Raw genomic sequence first — 21,215 nt, forward strand, 5'->3', positions numbered from 1 at the left:
CCCGCTCACGCGCCCGCACTGATGACTATTCCGAGGCTCGAGCTTAGAGCCGCTCTCATCGCCTCACGATTGCTCGTCACACTGGCACGCGCCCTTGATATTCCTCTGTCGGACTATCACCTGTGGAGTGATTCCAGGATCGTGCTGTCATGGGTCCAATCGGACAAACCCGTCGGTAATGAGCTGGTCGACAATTATGTTGCCCAGATCCACGAGTTCAGTTCTAGGGCCGTCTGGCACCACGTGTCCATAAAGGACAATCCGGCTGACATCGCGTCCAAAGGCGCAGACGCTCCCAAGCTGAAGTCATCCAAACTGTGGTGAAACGGCCCATATTGGCTTACGAACGATGAGAGTCGCTGGCCTTCCTCGTCCGCTCACTCCCCGCATCCACCGCCCACCAATAAATAAGCTGCCGTTCAATCGCCAATCCTTTGTCCGGCCACTCAGACTCGTTCATTCACGCCTTATCACATCGACTGTTTCTCATCGCTCTCAGGTATTCTCCACGGCACCGTTCGCGCGCGTCGGCTGCTCCGCCGCAAGCGCTACGTCACCTCGGACCCTCTACCGGCGCCCATGATGCCACCAACGACAGCTGAGCTCAGGCAAGCCTTCATCGACAGTGTCAAGCTGATTCAAGCTATCACCTTCGCCTAGGAGCTTGCCGATCTTCGATCACCATCACGTGACCTCCTTAGCCGTCGGACTCTTCGTCCACTGGCTCCATTTGTCGACGATGATGGGATCCTCCGTGTCGGCGGACGATTGACCCATTCACTGCTGCCATACGATGAGCGGCACCCACCTATCTTAGACGGCTCCTCTCATCTAGCTAAGCTGGTCATCCGTTGGGCTCATGAGCGCAGCCTTCACTCAGGGTTTTGTGCCACGTACGCCTGGACTCTCCATAAGGCCTGGATCATCAACGTCAAGGTGTTGGTGAAGAGGCACATTCGAGAGTGCACAATTTGCGCTCGCATTGCCGCTCGCACCGCTACCCAGGGCTCCACAACCGGCTGATCGTGTGACCACTCCTTCATGCCCTTTCAAGCGCTGCGGGCTCGACTACGCCGGCCCATTCCAGGTGTTGCGATCCGAAGCGCGCGGTGTCTCGAGCTTCAAAGGATACATCACCCTTTGCATGAGCACCAAGCCCATTCACCTCGAGCTGGCCGGCGATATTAGTATGGTCAGTTTCCTAGGAGCCCTCACACGGTTCGTGGGTAGACGCGGCCGTCCCGCGGAGATCTGGAGCATCAACGGCACCAATTTTCGCGGTGCTAACCATGAACTCCAGCGATTGCTGAAGGCCGCTAAGATGGATTGGGAACTCATCAAAGGACACCTTGCCCTCGAGGGCATAGTCTGTAATTTCATTCCACCTTCTACTACACACTTCGGTGGCCTGTGGGAGGCCGGCGTCAAGTCAACTAAGATGCATCTTCGCCATATCGCCAGCCCCCGGCAACTCATCTACGAAGAGTTCTCGACGCTCTTTGTTTCGGTGGAGGCTGTCCTCAACAGCAGGCCCCTCGCTCCGCCATCCGCCGATTTAAGCGATCTTGATGCGCTCATACCAAGTCACTTCCTCATCGGCACCTCGAGCACCTCTCTCCCCCAGCCTGCCGATCCTGCTGTCAACCTAGAGCATTCCGCGCAGTAGGACCTAGTTAAGGGGATGCGAGATCGTTATTGGGCACGCTGGAACAGAGAGTATCTCAACACATTACTAGAACGGTCGAAGTGGAGGCATCCACAGCCGAGCTTCAGGGTCGGTGACTTCGTCGTGATCGTCGACACTACACTTCACCGCCCTCATGGACAGTGGCCGATGGGAAGCGTCATTGCCGTTCACCCTCGAGCCGACGAACTTGTTCGGACCGCCACTGTACGGACAGCCACCGGCGAGTATATGTGGCCGATCGTGAAGCTAGCGCGACTCCCGCTGAGAGCATCATCTCCGGACGTTGCATTACCTGCAGACTTCACTGCTGCATAACGGTTGCTTCGTTCCGGGAACGAGGCGAGCGGTATGTTTGGGTTTCGGGATAGCTAGCGCGCACATTCTCCGCGCATGGCTGCTCCTTCCTCTATCCTCAGGCCCACTTCCGTCGATTCGATTGCACAGCAGTGCCGCTGCGCCTTTCTCAGTCTCAGCGTGTACTAGCCACTGAGCGCATCGTCGTACGCAGGCATGCGATAATTGATACTTTATTCGTGTTGCGATACAGAGCAAATAAAGTTATTGAAATTCATGTGATTGAATGATTTATTCTCTACCTCAACGTCCTTCTCAATACACATGGAGATTTTAAAACAATCAACTAATTCTTATCGAATTTAGTGTATAGGAGCTTTTGTGGTCACTGATCATGAATCAAATGATTGATTTGCTGAATATAAGTTGGTGGATCCAATAAACCCTATAATTTTTTTTGAAAAGAGCTAGATCGTGCAGTTAGAAAGATTGTTTGTAATTCTGCTTCTACGATGTGGATCACCCTACAAAACGTATAGAATAAAATATTATCAATCTCTCTGAATAAACTTATTAAAATAATGTCAAGAATTTGTTAAGCCGTAATTAAAAGTAAAGACAGTCACTGGGATAAAAAAATTATTTTGAAAGAGAGCGCATCCCGAGGGAATGTGCTAATTAAGGCGTGAATTGTTGGCCACTGCTACGCCACCCGCAACAAGTGCCGCACTCAAAGGATACACTCTCTCTCAAAAAGCCCAAGGATTATATTTTGAAAATCATCAAAGTTTCCAATTATCGTTTTAAAGGACTCTACAAAAAGAAAATACAAGTAAGTTTTATTTCAAATATTAATCTTTTTTACATTTCTTCACCTTTCACAATCCATTTTTCCCAATTCCGTATCGCTCGATCTTCTCGTTGAAAAACGAGTTGGATAGACTTGATACAATAGTTAAACGCTCAGAACTTGGATCATTAGGATCTTTATAGGTCTGAGTGGAATCTATAATTGATAATTCTCTGTGCCTTCTGAAAAGATTGATGCTAAAATAATCTATTTAGATGCATGGATTAGAAAGGCACCCGGGCCGTGAGCATCAAATTTTTTTGTATTTTAGCCAACATCAATCTTTCTTTACCCGGATAAAGTGAGAAATCACAGCCCGAAAAGGATTAGATATTTCCATCTCACGAAAAGTGAAACGTAACAAAGATGAAGTTATTCACATTTTTGTTTCATTTATTTATAAAAATAATTTTACTTATTTTTGTTAAATTCTAAAATCTTAATTATTTACTGTATTATCTCTTTTTTAAATTTATTTTTTTATTGTTAGTTGTACATAAATAGTTTGTATATTATGATGATCTTGATTAATTAATACAATTAAAATATTTTTTCAACAGAATTATAAATTTTGATTTCATTTAAATCCATGAAATAAAAAGAAAAAACTCTCTTCCAAATCCCTTATTTTACTTAAAATTAATATTTTTCATGTAAAAAGATATCCATTTTCTATTTACATTCATACTATTTTCATTTTATATCTTTATTAATATAATAGAAGGTAAAAATTTCGTAGAGTAGGTAACACAGAATAATTAGGTGTTAATTTTGACTGTCACCTAAAGTAAGACAGGTAAACAAAAAATTTGTTTACCATAAACAAGAATCTAACGTTTATATTTCTAAAATTATCAATAATTATGCACATTCACTTACTAAGAATACTTTAGTATGCTCTATACCATAGTATTGTCATATATGGGATTGTTGCATGAGGAGGACCAATTTGTGGAAGATAAAAGGATCTAAAAGATTTAGAAATAAAAATTAACCTAATTAATAAAAGCAAATTCATTAAATAAAAACATGCTTAATATAGATAAATCATTTATATATGAATTATTATTATGCCATTACCAAGAAATATCTAAAAAATACATCAGCACAACTGATGGAACAAAACGAAATAGCCTACAATTGCCGAAAAAGACTTATAAATAAATAAATTCAACATCTACAGTCAGTAGGACCTCAGCACGTTAGGTTCAAGGGCACTTGAAGGCCAAATTCATGAAAAAGTTGTTTAAGAAAATATAATTACCGTTTTTATAGTTTTGAGGGTTGTTGAATCTAAATATGGAGTCTGTTTGATCTCAAATAATCGGTATCAAGGTCATTTTAAGGTTAAATGTGCATTTTAAGACAAAAATTAAATTTTGACTGAAGATTCTGAAAGTACAGAAACTTTCACGTTAAGATACAATAATTTTTTTTGACAACCTCGAATGTTATTTCAAGTTTACAGTATGTTCATATTTTGACAATAGTATGAAGATTGCAAAAATACAAAAGTATGCTTTCACGAAGCTATACATACGTTTCGGGGGTTGCTGAATAAAAATATGGGCTTCACTTAATCCCATTGCGTCTAGATCGAGGTCAACTTTAAATCAAATCGACGGAAAAGATAGATCCTAGTCCGAAAAATCACTTTAGTTTGTTTCAACAGTCGGTGAATCCAAATCTAGCGTCAGAATTGCTCTAAGAATACCCTAACTACGTTTGATATATAAATATTTCGTGATCCTTTTATTCAGACGTAGAGCCACCTCCAGCCATGCACTACTTTAATACAAATTACGGTACTCCAACATTATGTTTAAACAATGTTTCGGGATAATACAAATTCTAAAAATTTATATTTTTCTTTTTTTGTAACGAACTATCCTATCTTCAAAAGATCTATGGAACTGATTTCTCTTCCTTTTTTGCGTTTTTAACTCGTTTTTTCTTCTAACCACCCAATCTGCCATTATATTTTATAACGGTATCCTAGCTGTGGATTCGCATCTCTCTCTTCTTACTTACCTTGTGCCGGATCATAGATGTACATAGTTAGCATCATACAAAATAATAGTATCAAATAGTAGTTATTAGTTAGAGTTTATCCTTTGTGATAGTTATGATAACTTTCATTTATGTAGTTAATAATGATATCTCTAACTAATATATTTCTTTCATCTATTATATTCATTTTAAAAATTCTTTTGGCTCAAGTATGAAGGTTTGTCACATATAATAATTCTTTTGCAAACAATTTCAATTTTAGTCTGTCTAACCACACAATGATATTAGCTTTAGGTATTAGGGCATAGTTTCTTTAAAAGGATGCCTTAGTGGTAGAGTTAGTGCTCTTTAGTGTTTTGATCAATACTTCAGAAGTTTGGTTTAACTGATTGTTAATATCAGTAGTGAGGTTATTCTGGCCTTCCTCAGAATTATAGTCTGTACAGTAGCTCTAGATTCTCTAATTAAATTTTCAATAATCTTTCATTTTCTATATTTCGAGTCTTTTCTTCTAAAATGCTACTAATCGAAAAGGAGTTGTATCAAAAATTTTCAAGAGGCGAAAATGTTATAATGCTTAAATTTATATTTGTATTTTTGTTATTTAGTCCTACCTCTAATATTATAATCTCTAATTTCTAGTGTTTTAAGGTTGCTTGCATTATGGATCTGAGGTTCTTGAGTGCCTCACTGATTTGAGGCCAAGATCGGGACTGGAGGACAGCTACTCTTTCCACCATGGCCAGAATCTTCTTCTTGGCTTTGCGGAACTCGCTCCAATGGTATTCTGTTGTCTCCCCATTAGCGTTCAAGAAATCTTGAAGTGTATAACTCGAAGGCGCGGGTGCGTCTACCTGATGATGCTGTACTATAGCTAGCGGCAGTTAACTCGGTGATAATGGTGTTTGGTGGCAGCGCACTAGTGGTAGACGTTGTCAATGTCTGGAAGGAGCTTCTTGACATAAGCATGAGCTCCGATGAGATCACACTTGTGGTGTTTGTGCTGGATGTTGTTAGTAGTATAGAAATGTTTTCTAATTCAACTTTCGAGTTTTCCTCTAATTGAGCGTTTAAATAATTACGGATCGGTACTCTATTTTTTTAATACTGTTATATAGTTTTTCTAAACTGGAAATACTATTTTTTTTATACATTTATACCTGTCACATCAACAGCTCTCGCGCTTTAACCGGTGTTCTGGTCAGCGCCGATGATTGCCTCCATATCCTCTACAATTTCGTTATTGATCACTTAAAAGAATAATGTTTACCGAATGTTCCATTTATTTTAGTAATTTATAGTGAGAATTCTTTATAATAATTATCAAATACGTCTGGCAAACACAGTTCGAAACCGAGAAACAATTTTTAGATCGATCGGTACTGCTTCCGTGTCCTCCTTTTCGTATGACCTTACGTAGTGTAAATTACTCCGGAGGGTCGATCGCTTACGTTTACATTAACAAGTGAATCATCAAATTGAATGTCAAAGTGATATGAGGGGTTGTCCATAAGTAGCGCAACAACCTCGACGTTTATGGGAGATGGCATTAATATTATTTTGTTTTTATCTGTTGAATGTTAGATATTCTACTAAATCCAAAACATATCTTTTATTTGCTGATAGTTCAATTGGTGGAAAATATTGCGCTTCGAGTAGAGAATTACCCAAGAGAGCAAAAGTGAATACTTCTTCCATGACTGTATAAATACGACTGATAACTTTTTACGATGTCTTTATTTATATAGCCCCATACAAAAACTACAAACAAAGACTACCGCAATTATAAATGTTAAAATTTTGATATCTTTTTGGATTGTAATTGACCACATCTATTCCGAGATATGTTATTGGATCAAATGAAGGTCTAAGATCTCTAAAACTATCATAATATGTGACATTATTTCCGATTTTCCGATAAGCAACCTAGTGTGTGCTTTTTCCGTTAACGTCATCGAGATTAATTATAGCTGATTCTCAATAATGTGATCTAGACTTTGGTAAGTCATTTTTCATAAAACTCCTCGGAAATTTGGTATACTTAAAATTTTGGCATACTTCATGAAGTCGATGTTTGTGAGAGCTCTATGGGGTAAATTTACTTCGAATATTTTATTTTAAAGCTAATCTCAAGTAAGGTTTGAGGTATAATCCATAGTCTGTTTTATATGGTTTAAGATACATCCCTTTACCTAGTGCAATGGCCTCCATCGTGTTGTTGTCTCTTTTGATTTCTTCTAATTGTCGTTTTACAGACTTTGCATCATTTACAGCTTTTGCGATTCCTGTAGCTCCACCAGCTAGAGCACCTGTTGCGCTTAGACCAACGAAAAGAGGAATGAGATAGGGTAAGGCTCCACCCATATTCTTGGAAATTGGCAGAATTCGTAGAGTTTTCTTTGTGGCTATAGCCACAGCAAAGGAGCGAAGGAGCGAGTCGACAGAGAGAGAGAGAGAGAGAGAGAGAGAGAGAGGAAGAGATAGAACGAGCCAGACAGGGCTGGCAATTTCGATCATGGATCCGTTACAAGATTTCTTTTATTTTCTAGGAAATCGTTTTATAGCAGGAGGTAATGATAATGCGAAGCACCCATGGCGGGAATCAAAATCACAAATCCCAACCTTTAGAGATGAAGTACTATATGAAACACTATGTAAAAATAATGCATCCCAACATATACTGAAAAACCTACATACTAGCTAACAGATTTAAATAATATATCAGGACTGATCGATTTTGCAATTGTATGGTAAAAGGCTACAACGGTAGTCGATTCAAATAATTGATCCCTTCGCGATTCGGTAACTCTCGCGTTAATACGAACAATTAAGAGAGAGAGGGGGCGCGCGAGCATTTAATTTAAACAGTTACGCCTCAGCTGTTCACGCGACTTTACCGCCGATTTGTGTTTTGCACTTAGTTTCGCCGATATAAAGTTTTCTTGGGACAATTACGTGCCTGAATGCAACGGCATTTCCGTGATATTTAACAGCAGCAGTGCAGAAGCAATATAAAAGCTGATAGAGGCAGATCGAGGCAGCACAGCTGATAAATAGGAGGGCAGCGGCAGTTGATATATTTCATCAATAATTACGGCTGATCACCGTAATTTCACCGCAGGGTAGCTGCACCTACCGTCATTATTGCGTGACAAAATACATTCGGTATTTTGTCAATCGTGATAGCAATTTTTTTTGTATTCGCGCCGAGCGTTAGTTCGCGGTAAAATTCGAGTCCTATCTCTCTCGGTCTTTCTCACCGAATAATATTCATTGTAAAATCCTGTTCGCGAGCGTTAGTCTTTCGGACCAATAAAGACTGTAGTTATTTTTATTAATTAAAGTTAGTCAAATTTATTCGCCGATTACGTCGATTACGTAGGGGATTAAGTGGATTAGACGTAAAGTCGCCCACACCTAAGATTCATCGAGTGTCACAAGTCACGTGACTTAAGGTGAGTTCAACTCCGTTCGATAGAAGACACTTAAGCGAAATCATCTGACGTAAAGGCGAATACACGTACAATCATACGTGTTGAACGGAGCGGCGGTTAGCTCTGCATCGTGGGAGTTTGTTATTAAATAAATTTCCCTTTTTTTTAAGATAACCTCCCTCGTTACATGGCGCCCAACTGGTATTAAGACCCGTTTCGTGCGAATAGGATTATGCTTCGAAGGTAATCGACGCACGAGAGAGAGAGAGACGATTGCGCGAGCGCTTAGGAAGGTTTGAACGGGTGGTAGCGCGAGATCATGAGCGGTACGCTCTCTGCTGGGGAAAAAACGAAATCACTTCAAACTTTTTGCTTATAAATTGTTAACTTAATTGTAAAAAGGGCTGAAAGCGAAAATTATTAGTAGGTCGAAGTGATTTCAGGTCGTTCGGAGTAATTAGGTGTTTTAACCTATTTCAGCCATAGTTTGGTGGATAAAGGGGGATTGGAAGCACCTGAATGACGATAAAGCAGAGAGCGCGACCCAAGCGTGGAGTCCAGAAAATCTTAGCCAGACGGAGCAAGCAAACAACAGCCTCCGACCATAGGTAAGATATTTTTATAATTAGCGGAGACTGCATGCGCTCATAATCTCGCTAGTTTGTGCCTTATAAAAAGGAGACATTAAGGGTAGTTACACTAAATAGTGTATAACCCGCTCATACCTTGGGTGATAGGAAGCGGTAGTGGTCGATTAGGTCGATAAATTAAAACCTCGGCCGCATCCTACACCCGTGCGGAGGCAAGATGGCTCTGTTGTTTGCTCAAATCGACAATTGGGCATTAGAGCTGACCTCTACACAGCGCGAACGCTATTTAGCGGATTTTGAGCTGCGCAAGGATGGAAGTGTTATCCAGCAGGCGGCTAGGCTTGGGAGATGGTTGCTAGGAGAGTACACCGTCACAGATTTTGAAGAGACCACGCGCAGTAAAGAGGTGGCGGGGCGCAGGAGGCACACCCGACAAGCGTGGCTCGATACAGTTTGTGACGAGTTGGAAAACCTCAGCGCAGATGAGAACAGCGATCATCCCCTGAGACTCATCAACTGGGAGGGAATATCCTTGACAGATATGTCGAGGACATTTGCCTGCCCGGATGAGGACTCTGAGGGTGAAGCCAGCCGGTAAGAAGAAGATGAGCTCATCCAGAAGGCCCTCCGCATCTAGGAGCAGGAGGAGGGAGAGAGGAGACGAAGCAATCCGGATCTCAGGTCGCAGGAATCGTGCACCCGGAGGGAACCTCAGAAAAAATTATGCTTGAGGAAAGCCTTCCGGGGAATAGAGTACCTGAAGGAGAGAGTCGACCGCATCCGCAAGCTCGTAGTTCGAATCCTAGAAACCGTTTCAGACTCTGCAGGAAATACAGGTGTGTGCGGAGCGTGAGGCACAGGATATGCGCTAACGAATACGAGAGCTGGAAGACGGAATGCATGAAATGGCTAATGCAAGCCGTTCTTCTCAGCGCAACTCGGTCCAACTGCGCTCCAGACGTAATGTGGACTTTCAGGACACATTCACCTGTTACTAAGATTCTAGGATCCCGGGAAGCACACCGGCTCCTCCAAGATCAGTACCCAGGAGAAAGGGCGTTACCTCACCGGAAGCCCTCTAAAAAAGTGAGGGTGAGGAGGATCCGGATGAGTACGGAAGATCCGCACTTGTTCGACTGAGGAGTCGAAGCGGATCGTCTGGCACCGGTCCTCAATTATCCGCAGGGCTCTCCATAACCCGAGATGTTGGGAAAATCGTCCGCGGATGGAAATTAACGTTTGCGGACAGTAGGGCACAGATTGTAGATACGTTTCTGTCGAGGTCGGAAGACCTGCGCGTGGGTGCAGGGCTGACTGATGACGAGGTTTTTGTTCCGTATCAGAGATCCTCGAACGTAACGCGAGGACCTGGTACGATAACAATAAGTACCAATGGCTCAGTTATGCAGAATTCGTCGCTGACACCCGGGATTGGTTCGGCACAAGTATGCAATAGCAATAAAGGCTGTTGCAGAAAGCCCAGAACCGATTCCAGGATGACGACGAATTAGTGCGGGACTATGTATACAACCTGGTGACTCTTGTCAATAAACTGGAACCACCAATGTACTTGGAGAGGTAATTAGACCTACTCCATGCAAACCTCCTTCCTAACATCCAAATTCAGCTGCGTCGGAGCGAGATGAAGTCGATACGCGAACTCAACAGGAGGGCGACTGAAGTACAAAACACCTTATCTTACGGTCTTCGTCCGTGTATTCGCAAACCCCAACTGGAAGATCTTCCCTCAGCACGCCTACCAGCCGAGCAATACTAAAAGGAAGGCGCGCGCGAAGAAGGCAGGAAATCCGCAGCGCGGATAGGGTGTGGAGAACTCTGCCAGGAGGCCTACTGAACAAGCGACGGTATCGGCCACGCAAGCTTCCACTTCTGATAAGAAGATGGAGGAGCGTCTGGAGGGCATGGAGCGGATGTTACGCAAGTTGGCCAAAGAAAGGCAAGACAGCCCTCCAGAACAAAGCCGATGGCGTGGGGGAAAGAAAGAGGGACAGAGGCGGAAGATAGACTTCACCAAGCCTCTCCAGTGTTCCACTTGTCGGAAACTGGGATTTTGACGTAAATTCTGTCCAGACTGTAACAAGGGAAACGGCAAGGAGAGTAAAGAGAAGAGGTCATCTTCGCGCCTCCAGTAGATTCAACCTCTCGCTGCGGGTCGTCGATGGAAAACAGCAAGTTGTCGGCGACCCAGGGATCCAAACATGTCCTGGAAGGGCATCAAGGGAGTCCAGGACCTAGCGGTACGTTATAGCAGAAGGTGAATGAGCACGATGCCAGCCCTCTGCGAAATAGGGGAGTGGTCATCCTGGAAGGACCAGGTGGCCACATACAGGTTGTGGAGGAGGGGGAAGACTCGATTGATGTGAGGATCGAACAACCCGAAGACCTGAAAGGTTCGGGCCTCTCCACACAAAAAGTTCCTCTGCCGAAGAAATCCACGAGTAGAATCAAGCCCATCTTCGTCGCAGCAGCTGAAAAGCACGATGAAGGGAGGAAAAAATGCGACTCGTAGATATGACCCAGGGGATGAGACCAGGTGGTGGTTGCGGGTAGACATAGGTGACTTTAAAATTAGAGCACTCTATGATACTGGCGCCTCATCCAAGGTCATGGGTCAATTAGGGCTGAGATTGGCATCGGAGATGGGACTCGGATTGAATGTGACCAGAGCGGGCGATGCAAGGCTCGCTGATGGGCCCCCATGCTCTAGAATTGGTGACGTGATATTCCCCTTTAAAGTAGGAGGAATCACGAAGGAAATCGGAGTCGCCATTACGCCACTGCTGACGGATGACTGCTACGTAGGTGCGAACTTTATATGAGAGTTCCGCGCAGTTTTAGATCCCGATGAGGATGAATTATGGCTAAATGACGCCCAGGTTAAAGTACCAATGGAAGTGGATCGAATTGATGGTACGGCATTTCTCGCACCGGTAGGACTGTGGAAAGCCACGGAGACACAGCTTGAAGGAATTGAAGACCTCATTAGAAGATTGATTCCTGACGGAGGTCAGGCTTTAGGCTATGCCGTGGGGATTGAGCACGAAATAGATGTTGGAGGTGCTCGACCCATCAAATAGAAATACTACCCACTTTCTGATAGAGTGCGTGAGGAAATGCACGTGCTGGTCAAAGATATGCTGGAAAAAGATGTAATCGAACCAGCAACCAGCGGATAGTCAAGTCCAATTGTAATGGTGAAGAAGGCTGATGGAAAATATAGGTTTTGCGTGAATTACCAAAAGGTAAATGCTATTACCAAACCTGATGCCTACCCTTTACCATATATGAACGACATCCTAAGACGGATAAGGGATGCAAAGTTCATATCTACGCTGGACTTAAGCAGATTCCCCTAATGGAAGAATCGCGTCCGATATCAACGTTTACAGTACCTGGATTAGGGCAATTTCAATTTAAGAGAATGCCCTTCAGACTGCCATACGCAGGAGCGACCATCCAGAGGTTGATGGACAAGGTGATAGGCCCGGAAATGGATCCATTCGCTTTTGCTTACCTCGATGATGTAATTGTGGTTTCGTCGTCCTTTGAGCAGCATAATCGGCACTTAGAAATGGTATTAAAGAGAATTCTCGGTGCGGGCCTAACCATCAACAAAGCCAAAAGCCACTTCTGCAAGACGGAAGTCAGGTACTTGGGAGTTCTTGTGAACCAGGACGGAGTAAGACAAGATCCCGGGAAGATACGACCGATATTGGAATATCCAACATCCCGGACTGTCATACAGGAGAAGCGATTCATGGGAATGACCTTGTGGTATAGACGTTTTTATCCGATTTTGCCATGATCACTGAACTTATAAACCGCCTGACAAAGAAGAATGTACGTTTCTCTTGGGAGGAGGAGCAAGAGTGGACTTTCACGAGGTTGCAGGAGGCGATGACTTCCGCCCCAATACTGCAATCGCCCGATCCTAATGGTTAGTTTATACTGCATACTGATGCCAGTGACAGTGGAATCGGGGCAGTCCTCACGCAGGATGTCGATGGAGAGGAGCATATAATAGAATACGCCAGCCGATCTCTCAACTGCGCTGAGAGGAAGTATACGATCTCCGAGAAATAATACTTGGCAGTGGTATGGACTATTGGAAAGTTCCGGCCGTACATTGAAGGGCATCACATCAGGGTCATCACTGATCATAGTTGCTTGAAATGGCTCCACAATATGAGAAATCCCAAGGGAAGACTAGCGCGATGGGCGCTAGCTTTGCAAGGCAATGTCTTCGATATTGAATATCGAAGGGGGGATCTCAATGTGGTGCCTGATGCATTGTCTAGAGCCTATAAGGAGAAGGGGATTGAAGTGAGTGCCATAAATATTCGGCCGGAGACCACTGACGCCTGGTATTTGCAGCAATACAAGGAAGTATGTCAAGACCCACACTCTCACCCCACTTGGAAGGTAATGGGAGGGAGGCTGTATCACTATCAGCCTGATGAGGACGATGAAGGGTTTATCGACAACGACGAAGTGTGGAAGCTTGCGGTGCCTAGGGAGAAAAGGCACCAGGTGCTCCAGGAGGTCCATGATGTTCCTACGGCTGGACATCAAGGACGAGAGCGTACGTTCTCCAGGGCTAGGCGCTTGTACTACTGGCCTAAGATGTATGATCAGGTCAGAGAGTACGTAAAGAGTTGCCCGGTATGTCAGCAGTGTAAGGTGAAACAAAGAGCACCTTGCGGGCTAATGTGTCGTAGACAAGTGTCACGACCCTGGCAGGTGGTGGCCGGTGATATATCACTCGTCCGTTTCCCAAAAGCTCTCGAGGTTTCGAGTAAGTCCCAGTCTTTGTAGACCTATTTACTCGCTGGGTAGAGTGCGTTGCGATACGCAAAGCCAATAGGAGGACGATCGCGAAAGAATTACACGAGAGGTTTGTCACTAGGTTTGGCGCATCAGAGGTATTCTTGTCGGATAATGAAACCGAATTCAAGAATCAGGAAGTCGATTCATGCCTCCAGCTGAACGGTATCCAGCACGCCTTGACTCCCGTGTATCATATCCAAGCGAATCCCACAGAGCGAGTAAACAGGACTCTAAAAACTATGATCACGTCTTATGTAAGCCGTAATCATAAGAACTGAGACGAACACCTGTCAGAGTTCATCTTCGTGTTGAACTCGACAACTCATAGCGCCACTGGATATAGCCGGTACCACCTTTGACGTTTAGAAGAACCGAAGATTAGCAGTCCCTTGAAAGTTCGGAGGGTCAATCTGTGGTAGATTGGGCTGAACATATGGAGAAGCTCCCTAATTTCTGGGAGAGGGCCAACTTCAAGTCAAAGGAGGAAACTGCGTATCAGGCGGCTTATTATGACCGGAAGAGACGATAACCCGGGTTTAAGGTCGTAGATTGGATTTGGAAGAGGAACAGGATTCTCTCTTCGGTTACCCAAGGCATTTCGCCCAAATTGGCTCCGAAATATGCCGGTTCGTACGTGATTGAAGAGGTTTGTGGTTTCAACACATACAGACTAGGCAATCAGCTGGAGATCCTGCCCGAGCTCTTCCATGCCAAAGACCTTAAGCCGTACTACGGTCCGGGTAATGATGAGGAAAGCGAGGAAGTCATCGACCCTCGCTAGCCGCAAAACGAACAGCCGTCGCAGGCGAACGATTCCGCGAATACGTGCGAAGATCTGGGGAGGGATTTATCAAGCGGATCGAATTAGCAGCCCCCACAGCCGTAGATAATGATCCCGCCGAGACGTCGGATTTACCGGTATCCGCCCCGACCAAAATAGATCGAGGTCGACCTCGAAAAGTCCCAGAGACAGTCACCGATCAAGTATGAGGCAACAACTCTCCTTTAAAGTAATCTAGAGGGAGAGGTACGCCTCAAAAAACCGTGCCCGTCGTGCGAAGGACAGTTGGGCCGATAAACCCGAACGGTAACCGACGAGGGCCAGGACGTTCCCGCAAAGAATCGCGAAGGAATACATAACTCGGTGGGATGCGGCGTTTAATAGGGTTTTTCTTCGCGCAGGGAATTTCATCCGAGATTTTTTATTTTGGATGTTTCAGATGGACCGAAGAATCGTCGTTGAAGAGGAGACCTTCGAGGTGGTCACGTAGATGTTATTGGATCTGCAGCTGGGCCCTGATGCGACGTAGTTGATAGAAGATCTGCGGAGCTTCGCCAGGGTCCAGTTGGAGGGGACCACCCGAAGGGAGCGCCACAACGCTTTGGTGGCGGACGTTCTCCAGGACGCATCGTGGGTCGCCCCAAAGAAGGCTTTCCGGGACGCTTGCATCCAGACGGAGGACCAAGAAGAGGTCAAGCGTCCCAACTCCACCGTGGACCAGGGGGTGCAAACAGTCAAGTCCGGCGTACCCCAGACGTCGGGCAGTACGAGCCAGTGCCCGGGACCCAGTGAATCCTGTGGGGCATCACACTGGGTCTGTAATCACCCCCATATCCCGGAGCAGCCCACTCTCCTCCTCGACTTCAGATATGTACGTCTGGAGATTAATGAGGTGGAGAGTGCCTGGCGGTTCACCTAAGATCTCCAGTCTCAGGTGCAGGATCAAATGACAAATTATTCAAAGTATTGGCAAGTTTAGAATTAACAACAGACCACTTGCCACTATTAATAATACTAAAATCTAAAGTGATTACAAAAGTTAACAGCTATATGAAATTAAATTGGAATAGAAATATTCTTTTTCTATTGATGAAAGTCTTACGTGTAAAATACCTCTCAAATCAGATACTGAAATAGATAACGATATTTAATGTTTCGACCTACTCTTAATTCAAATAAGAGCTTCACTATTGTAAATAATAATAAATAAATTTAAATAAATATCATTTATTTAAATATTTTTCAATAATAATATTTTATACCAAAGTGTTGGAGGTCGACCCGTATTGCGAATATATGGTCTACATACCAAATTTGGCCTGGAATCCACCTGGTTCGATTATCTACTTTGGAAACTGTAACTACAATAAAGAATTAGAAAAACTTTCATATTAGAAACTAGAATGATACAATTGTTCAATATTTATTGATAGGAATAATCGTTTTATTCATCAATCATTTATAAAATATTCAATATTACCCTGCGTTTGAAGATGCATCAAACAAGACAATATTCAATATTTTGAGAAATATTCGAGATGATAACAATACTAGTCCTTTTCTATGGAATAAAATGATAATTTAAATTGATAAGAAAATGTTTGATTATTTCCAGATTTGTACGAAATTAGGTTGGAAAGGTCAAAAAACTCAATTTGATATACTTCCTTTAGTGTTATCGGCCAACGGTCATGATCCGGACTATTTTGACATTCCAAAGGAACTCGTTTTAGAAGTTCATCTAGTCCATCCAAGGTAAGAAACTATCTTTGTTTAATTGCTTCATAATACTTTACTTATACATAATGTTCATAAAAATAATTTCTAAACACGAGAAAGATGATAAAATACTTATTTTTCATTGGTTAAACTAAAGAAGAATGCATACCTGATTAGAAGTATACTTTGATGGAACTTATGAAAAATATATTTATATTAAATGAGTATATAGGTTATGTACAAGTATGTTCACTCTCTCCCGAGGGCTAAAATAAATTAATATTATTTTTATTTAGTGACTATTTGAGTTATTAAACAATTTATATTGCGGATTTATCGTACATAAATTTAAAAATTGAAGGGACATGTCAGGGAATCGAACCCGTATCCCCTGGGTTCACAAATCGGCATCCTACCATTGGAGCCACCGCCGTACCTATCTTATACAGTTCTTACTGCTTATACTAGCTACACATTTGATGGCATAGGGTCCGAGGCATGAGGTGGGCTGCGAACGTTCTCTATAGTTGTAGCTGAGCGCGCATACTCGCTCTCTCTCGTTCTCTATCTCGCTCTCTCAAACAGGCAAGTTTGAGTCTTGATTTTTTATTATTATTTCTTTTTCGTTTATATTATCATATATAAAATCTATCAAAAGGAAATGATTTTTTAACACACATAAAATAATACGGTATGGCACATGTTCGAGAATGAATTTTTCGTCTCGTGTACCATACCTCGCTTCGTTCGGGCGTAAACGCTACACGAGATAAGAATATACTTTGCCGCACTTGTTTCGTAATGTACTATTTGTACACGGCGTGCGGAAAGTTCGATTTCCCGCACGCTCGTATGTTCCGGAAGTGTAGCATTCCTGCACGGTTATTCGGTGTGCGGGAAAAGCTACGAGAGCGTGCGGGAAATAAAAGTAGGTAGGGATATGCATGCGAAAAGTAAAAATAGGTAGGAGCAAGCGTGTGGAAAGTAAAAGTAGGTACAGGTACACGCAGATCTACTGCATGTACTGACACTTAGTGGTCTGACATAAAAGACGAGACAAGTATGGGTTTCACTAATTTGAGCATTATTAACATGGGAATGGGAAAATCCGTATAGTTTGTCAAAGAGTCATCAGTGCGCATTTCACTTTGTTTTTACCTATTCCATTTTTATTATTATTGTTTTTATCACCTAAGCGTGATCTTTAAGATTATGTTGAGCATTTTCACTAGAAGTTTTCCGTTAGTTACAGTCTAACCTTAAGACAATATACATAGATTTTTTAATAAAATTTGATCAGTGTTTTTACGATTGAAAAAATTAATTCGGAAAGTGATATCCAGCGAATTAAGTGACAGTATGCCGGAAAAGTTATTGGAAACGGCCAAAACTGTGACCCTTAATTTATTACCTTCTCATTCGAACATAAGATACACGAAAAAGTACAACGAATTTATCAAATGGCGCCAATTGAAAAATACAAGATCGTTTCGTGAGGAAGTGTTTTAAGCTTATTTTGCTTAAACTGCTAAAAATGTGGCTGCATCAACATTATGGGCGTGATATTCAACGTTAAAAACAACTGTTCAATCGTTTGATAATATTGATATTAGCAACTATAAAAAGCTAATTGCTTTTTTAAAAAAAATTGAATGGTGCTCATCGATCAAAAAAAGCCAAAGTTTTTACGGCAATGGAAGTTCAACGTTTATTTGATGAAGCTTCAGAACACGATTACTTATCATTGAAGGTGAGTGTAGTATATTTTAATATTATAAAATTATAATACACATCTATACAAATCATTAAAAAATATGATATTTACTATATAAAATTTTACATGTTGCTCTCATCTTTGGAATTGCTGGTGCATGCAGACGCGAAGAGCTAACAACATAAAATTGAAAGAAGTCACGGACCAAGGCACATTTTATTTAATAAATAAAAGTATGCTCGACTTAAAGTATGCTCCAAAACTTCGTAATTGAAAGGCATGCATTTAATTTAATTCCATTCATTAGCTTGTACTTTCTAGTTTATTTTCGTGTATTATTTTATTATTAAAACACTATGATAAAAAAAAATAACACAAAATATTTTTAGAAATAAAAAATTTTTAAACCATTTATGGAAAGTATTTTTATAATCACTAACAAATAACAAAAGAAAAAAATGTGATATTTTTCCAAATTGTCTATGAATAGCATAGTTTGTAATACGCTATGCAGCATAATTTTTAAAAACGCTAGTATTTTCGAATCAGTTTAATTCATTGTCTTAATTCGTCACTCAATGTCGAATAAAATAATTCAAGTAAATTCAAGTTCATAGTGCGCACAAATGTAGTTAAGGAGGTTCCAGCGCCATGGCGGTTCTCAACCGCCTCTCAACTTTGTTTTCGCGCATTAAAAAAATACTCCTGGGATTCAACTCGCTGTTATTTCGGCAATTATTAACCAATCAGTGGTTAGTATTGGACGGACTTTCTCCATGCGCATAATACTGTACCTCTTTTTCAGCCGCCATAAATTGCCAGGCTTAGACGAGGAAGTCGAAGGAAAACGTAAGAAAACGCTGCAATTGAAGAAAGAGAGAGAGAGAGAGAGAGAAAGAGAGAGAGAGAGAGAGAACTAGAAAAAGAGAAAAAGAGAGAGCGCTCAGTGTACACTAAGCGGTTAGGCAGTCGGGCGTCGCGCGACCAATTAGTGTTTCGTCGCACGCCGTCTAAAACTAGGCTAAGTAGGGATAGTCTGCGAGAGCGTGGTCACCACCCGCACAGGAGTATTGTATGGCGTCACTCGACGTTAGCCAGTAATCGAGGGCAGTCGACCGAAGGAATTAGTTTGCGCTGTCGATTATTTTAGCGATTCCTTTTTCCCTTCGAAGAAGAGGTTTGGCTGCCTTTTATCCTGTGCAGCCCCACGCTCTGGCTTTTCATCAAAGCGAGCACCACCTGCACCGCAGCATCAACGATGAGAAGCCAGACAATCGGCCTGCCCTGCAGTTGCCACCTTCGCCTCCCAAGGATCATCGAGGAGAAAATAAAGGTCAGATTATCCCTCTCTGCCGGTTGTTCTCTCTCTCGCAGTGATGTGCGGCCGCGCGAATTATTAGGTAGCTAAGCGACCACTTGCCGGCTACCTTTGTTTAATTTCTCTCCGTTAATTATTTGTATTGCGTATTTGGTTTAGTTGTAAATGCGCAATAGCCAAGCGAGCACTCGCTGGCTACTTTACACGATCCTTTGTGCTATAATAAGTTGCGTTTGTTCTTCGGTTAAGGTATACAGGGTGTCAATTAAGTCCCGGGACGCCTAAATATTTTCTGAAGTACTTCAGTTCTGAAAAAGGTCAAGGTCATTCCTACAGTAACTTTGAACAAGGAATCCGATGGTGACCTTGGATTTGACCTTGAACATCAATTTTGAGGTTATTTTGAGGTCAACCTCATTTTTTTAAATAGGAACACCTATTTTTTATTGCGGAATCGGAAAGAGCGGGAAATTTTACGTCCGGATATGTATTGAGGTTTGAGGTTGAGGTTGAGGTTTAACCCCTAGAGGTCAAATAGACGTCAAATAATGATATTTTAAGAATCTCGCGAGTCCAGGGGTAACAAAAAACAAACAAAGGTCATACCCTAAGTAAGTCTTGACGAGGAACCCAACGGTGACCTTGGATTTGATCTTGAACCTCATTTTCAAGGTCATCTGAAGGTCAACCTCATTTCTTCTAACAAAAAAACTTATTTTTGATACCGGATTCCAAAGAAGCCAAAAATTTAACGTCCAAATATGTATTGAGGTATGAGGTGGAGGTTACTCCTAGAGGTCAAATAGAGGTCAAATAATGAATTCTTAAAAATTTCGCGAGTTCAGAGGTAAAAAAACAAATAAAGGTCATACCATTGGTAAGTCTTAACGAGGAACTCAACGGTGACTTCGAATTTGACCTTGAACCTCATTTTTAAGGTCATTTGAAGGTCAACCTCATTTTTTCTAATGGAAACCCCTGTTTTTGATAGCGGATTCGAAAGGAGCCCAAAGTTTTACGTATCGATGTGTCGAAGAAGGAATCCAATTGTGACCTTCAATTTGACCTTGGACTTGACCTTACAGGTTATTTGATGGTTAACTTTTTTTTTTAATAGGAACCCTTATTTTTGACACCGAAAATCTATAGAGCGGGAAATAATACGCTCAGGTATGTACTTAGGTAGCAGAAAAAGTTTGACATTGGGGTTTACTCCAAGGTCATTTACCCACAACGGTTCAATCTCCACTTGACATTTAAGGTCATTTCAAGGTCAACTAGTTATTTTGATTGGAAATCCCAGTTTTAGTACCAGGAATCGATAGAGGGGGAAATTTTTCATTCAGACAGCATTTTTTAAAATTATGACCTTACTATCGTCCTTATTCTTACTCTTTGCGTTACCCAGAAACAACGACGTGGACGTAGTAAGATCTGTTTCCTTTGGGGTGCTTGATTAGCGTGAGTCCCCTTGCCTCTCACGATGGGGTGGTTGATTAGCGTGAGTCCCCTTGCCTCTCACGATGGGGTGCTTTATTAACGTGAGTCCCCTCGCCTCTCACGATTGGGGTGCTTTATTAACGTGAGTCCCCTTGCCTCTTACGATTGGGGTGCTTGATTTGTGAGTCCCCTTGCCTCTTACTTAAAGGTTCAAAGTTTAATGGAGATGCTCAAACTGAAATCCTTCAACTTCTTGACAAAAAGCTAGACGATTGTAAAAATGAGTAACAGCATCGCGAATCATCGCTCTATCGATTCTTGCAGCCTCTTCCAGAATTCGATTGCGCAGTTCCTCTATGTTGTTTGGTTTAGTGGCATAAACTTTATTCTTAAGGTAACCCCAGAGAAAGTAATCGAGTGGTGTCAGATCCGGAGATCTAGCCGGCCACTCGATTTCACCCCTTCTTCCAATCCATCTTCGAGGAAACTGAGCATCCAAATATGCTCGAACGTTTTGACCAAAATGAGCG

The 21,215-nt window shown here is 42.4% G+C and overlaps 1 protein-coding gene across 1 annotated transcript in view; it reads left to right on the forward strand.

Moving 5' to 3' along the window:
- The window catches only part of LOC131673221 (nitric oxide synthase-like), a 1,857,253-nt gene that overhangs the window by 1,090,299 nt on the left and 745,739 nt on the right, over positions 1–21,215 (forward strand). The window contains exon 6 of the mRNA XM_058951052.1: positions 16,110–16,249. Coding sequence (XP_058807035.1) covers positions 16,110–16,249 — 140 coding nt within the window. The remainder of the gene's footprint in view (positions 1–16,109; positions 16,250–21,215) is intronic.

The sequence above is a fragment of the Phymastichus coffea genome, unplaced genomic scaffold, assembly GCF_024137745.1.
Source record: "Phymastichus coffea isolate CEN01 unplaced genomic scaffold, Cenicafe_Pcof_1.1 PCOF00013, whole genome shotgun sequence".
Taxonomy (NCBI): domain Eukaryota; kingdom Metazoa; phylum Arthropoda; class Insecta; order Hymenoptera; family Eulophidae; genus Phymastichus; species Phymastichus coffea.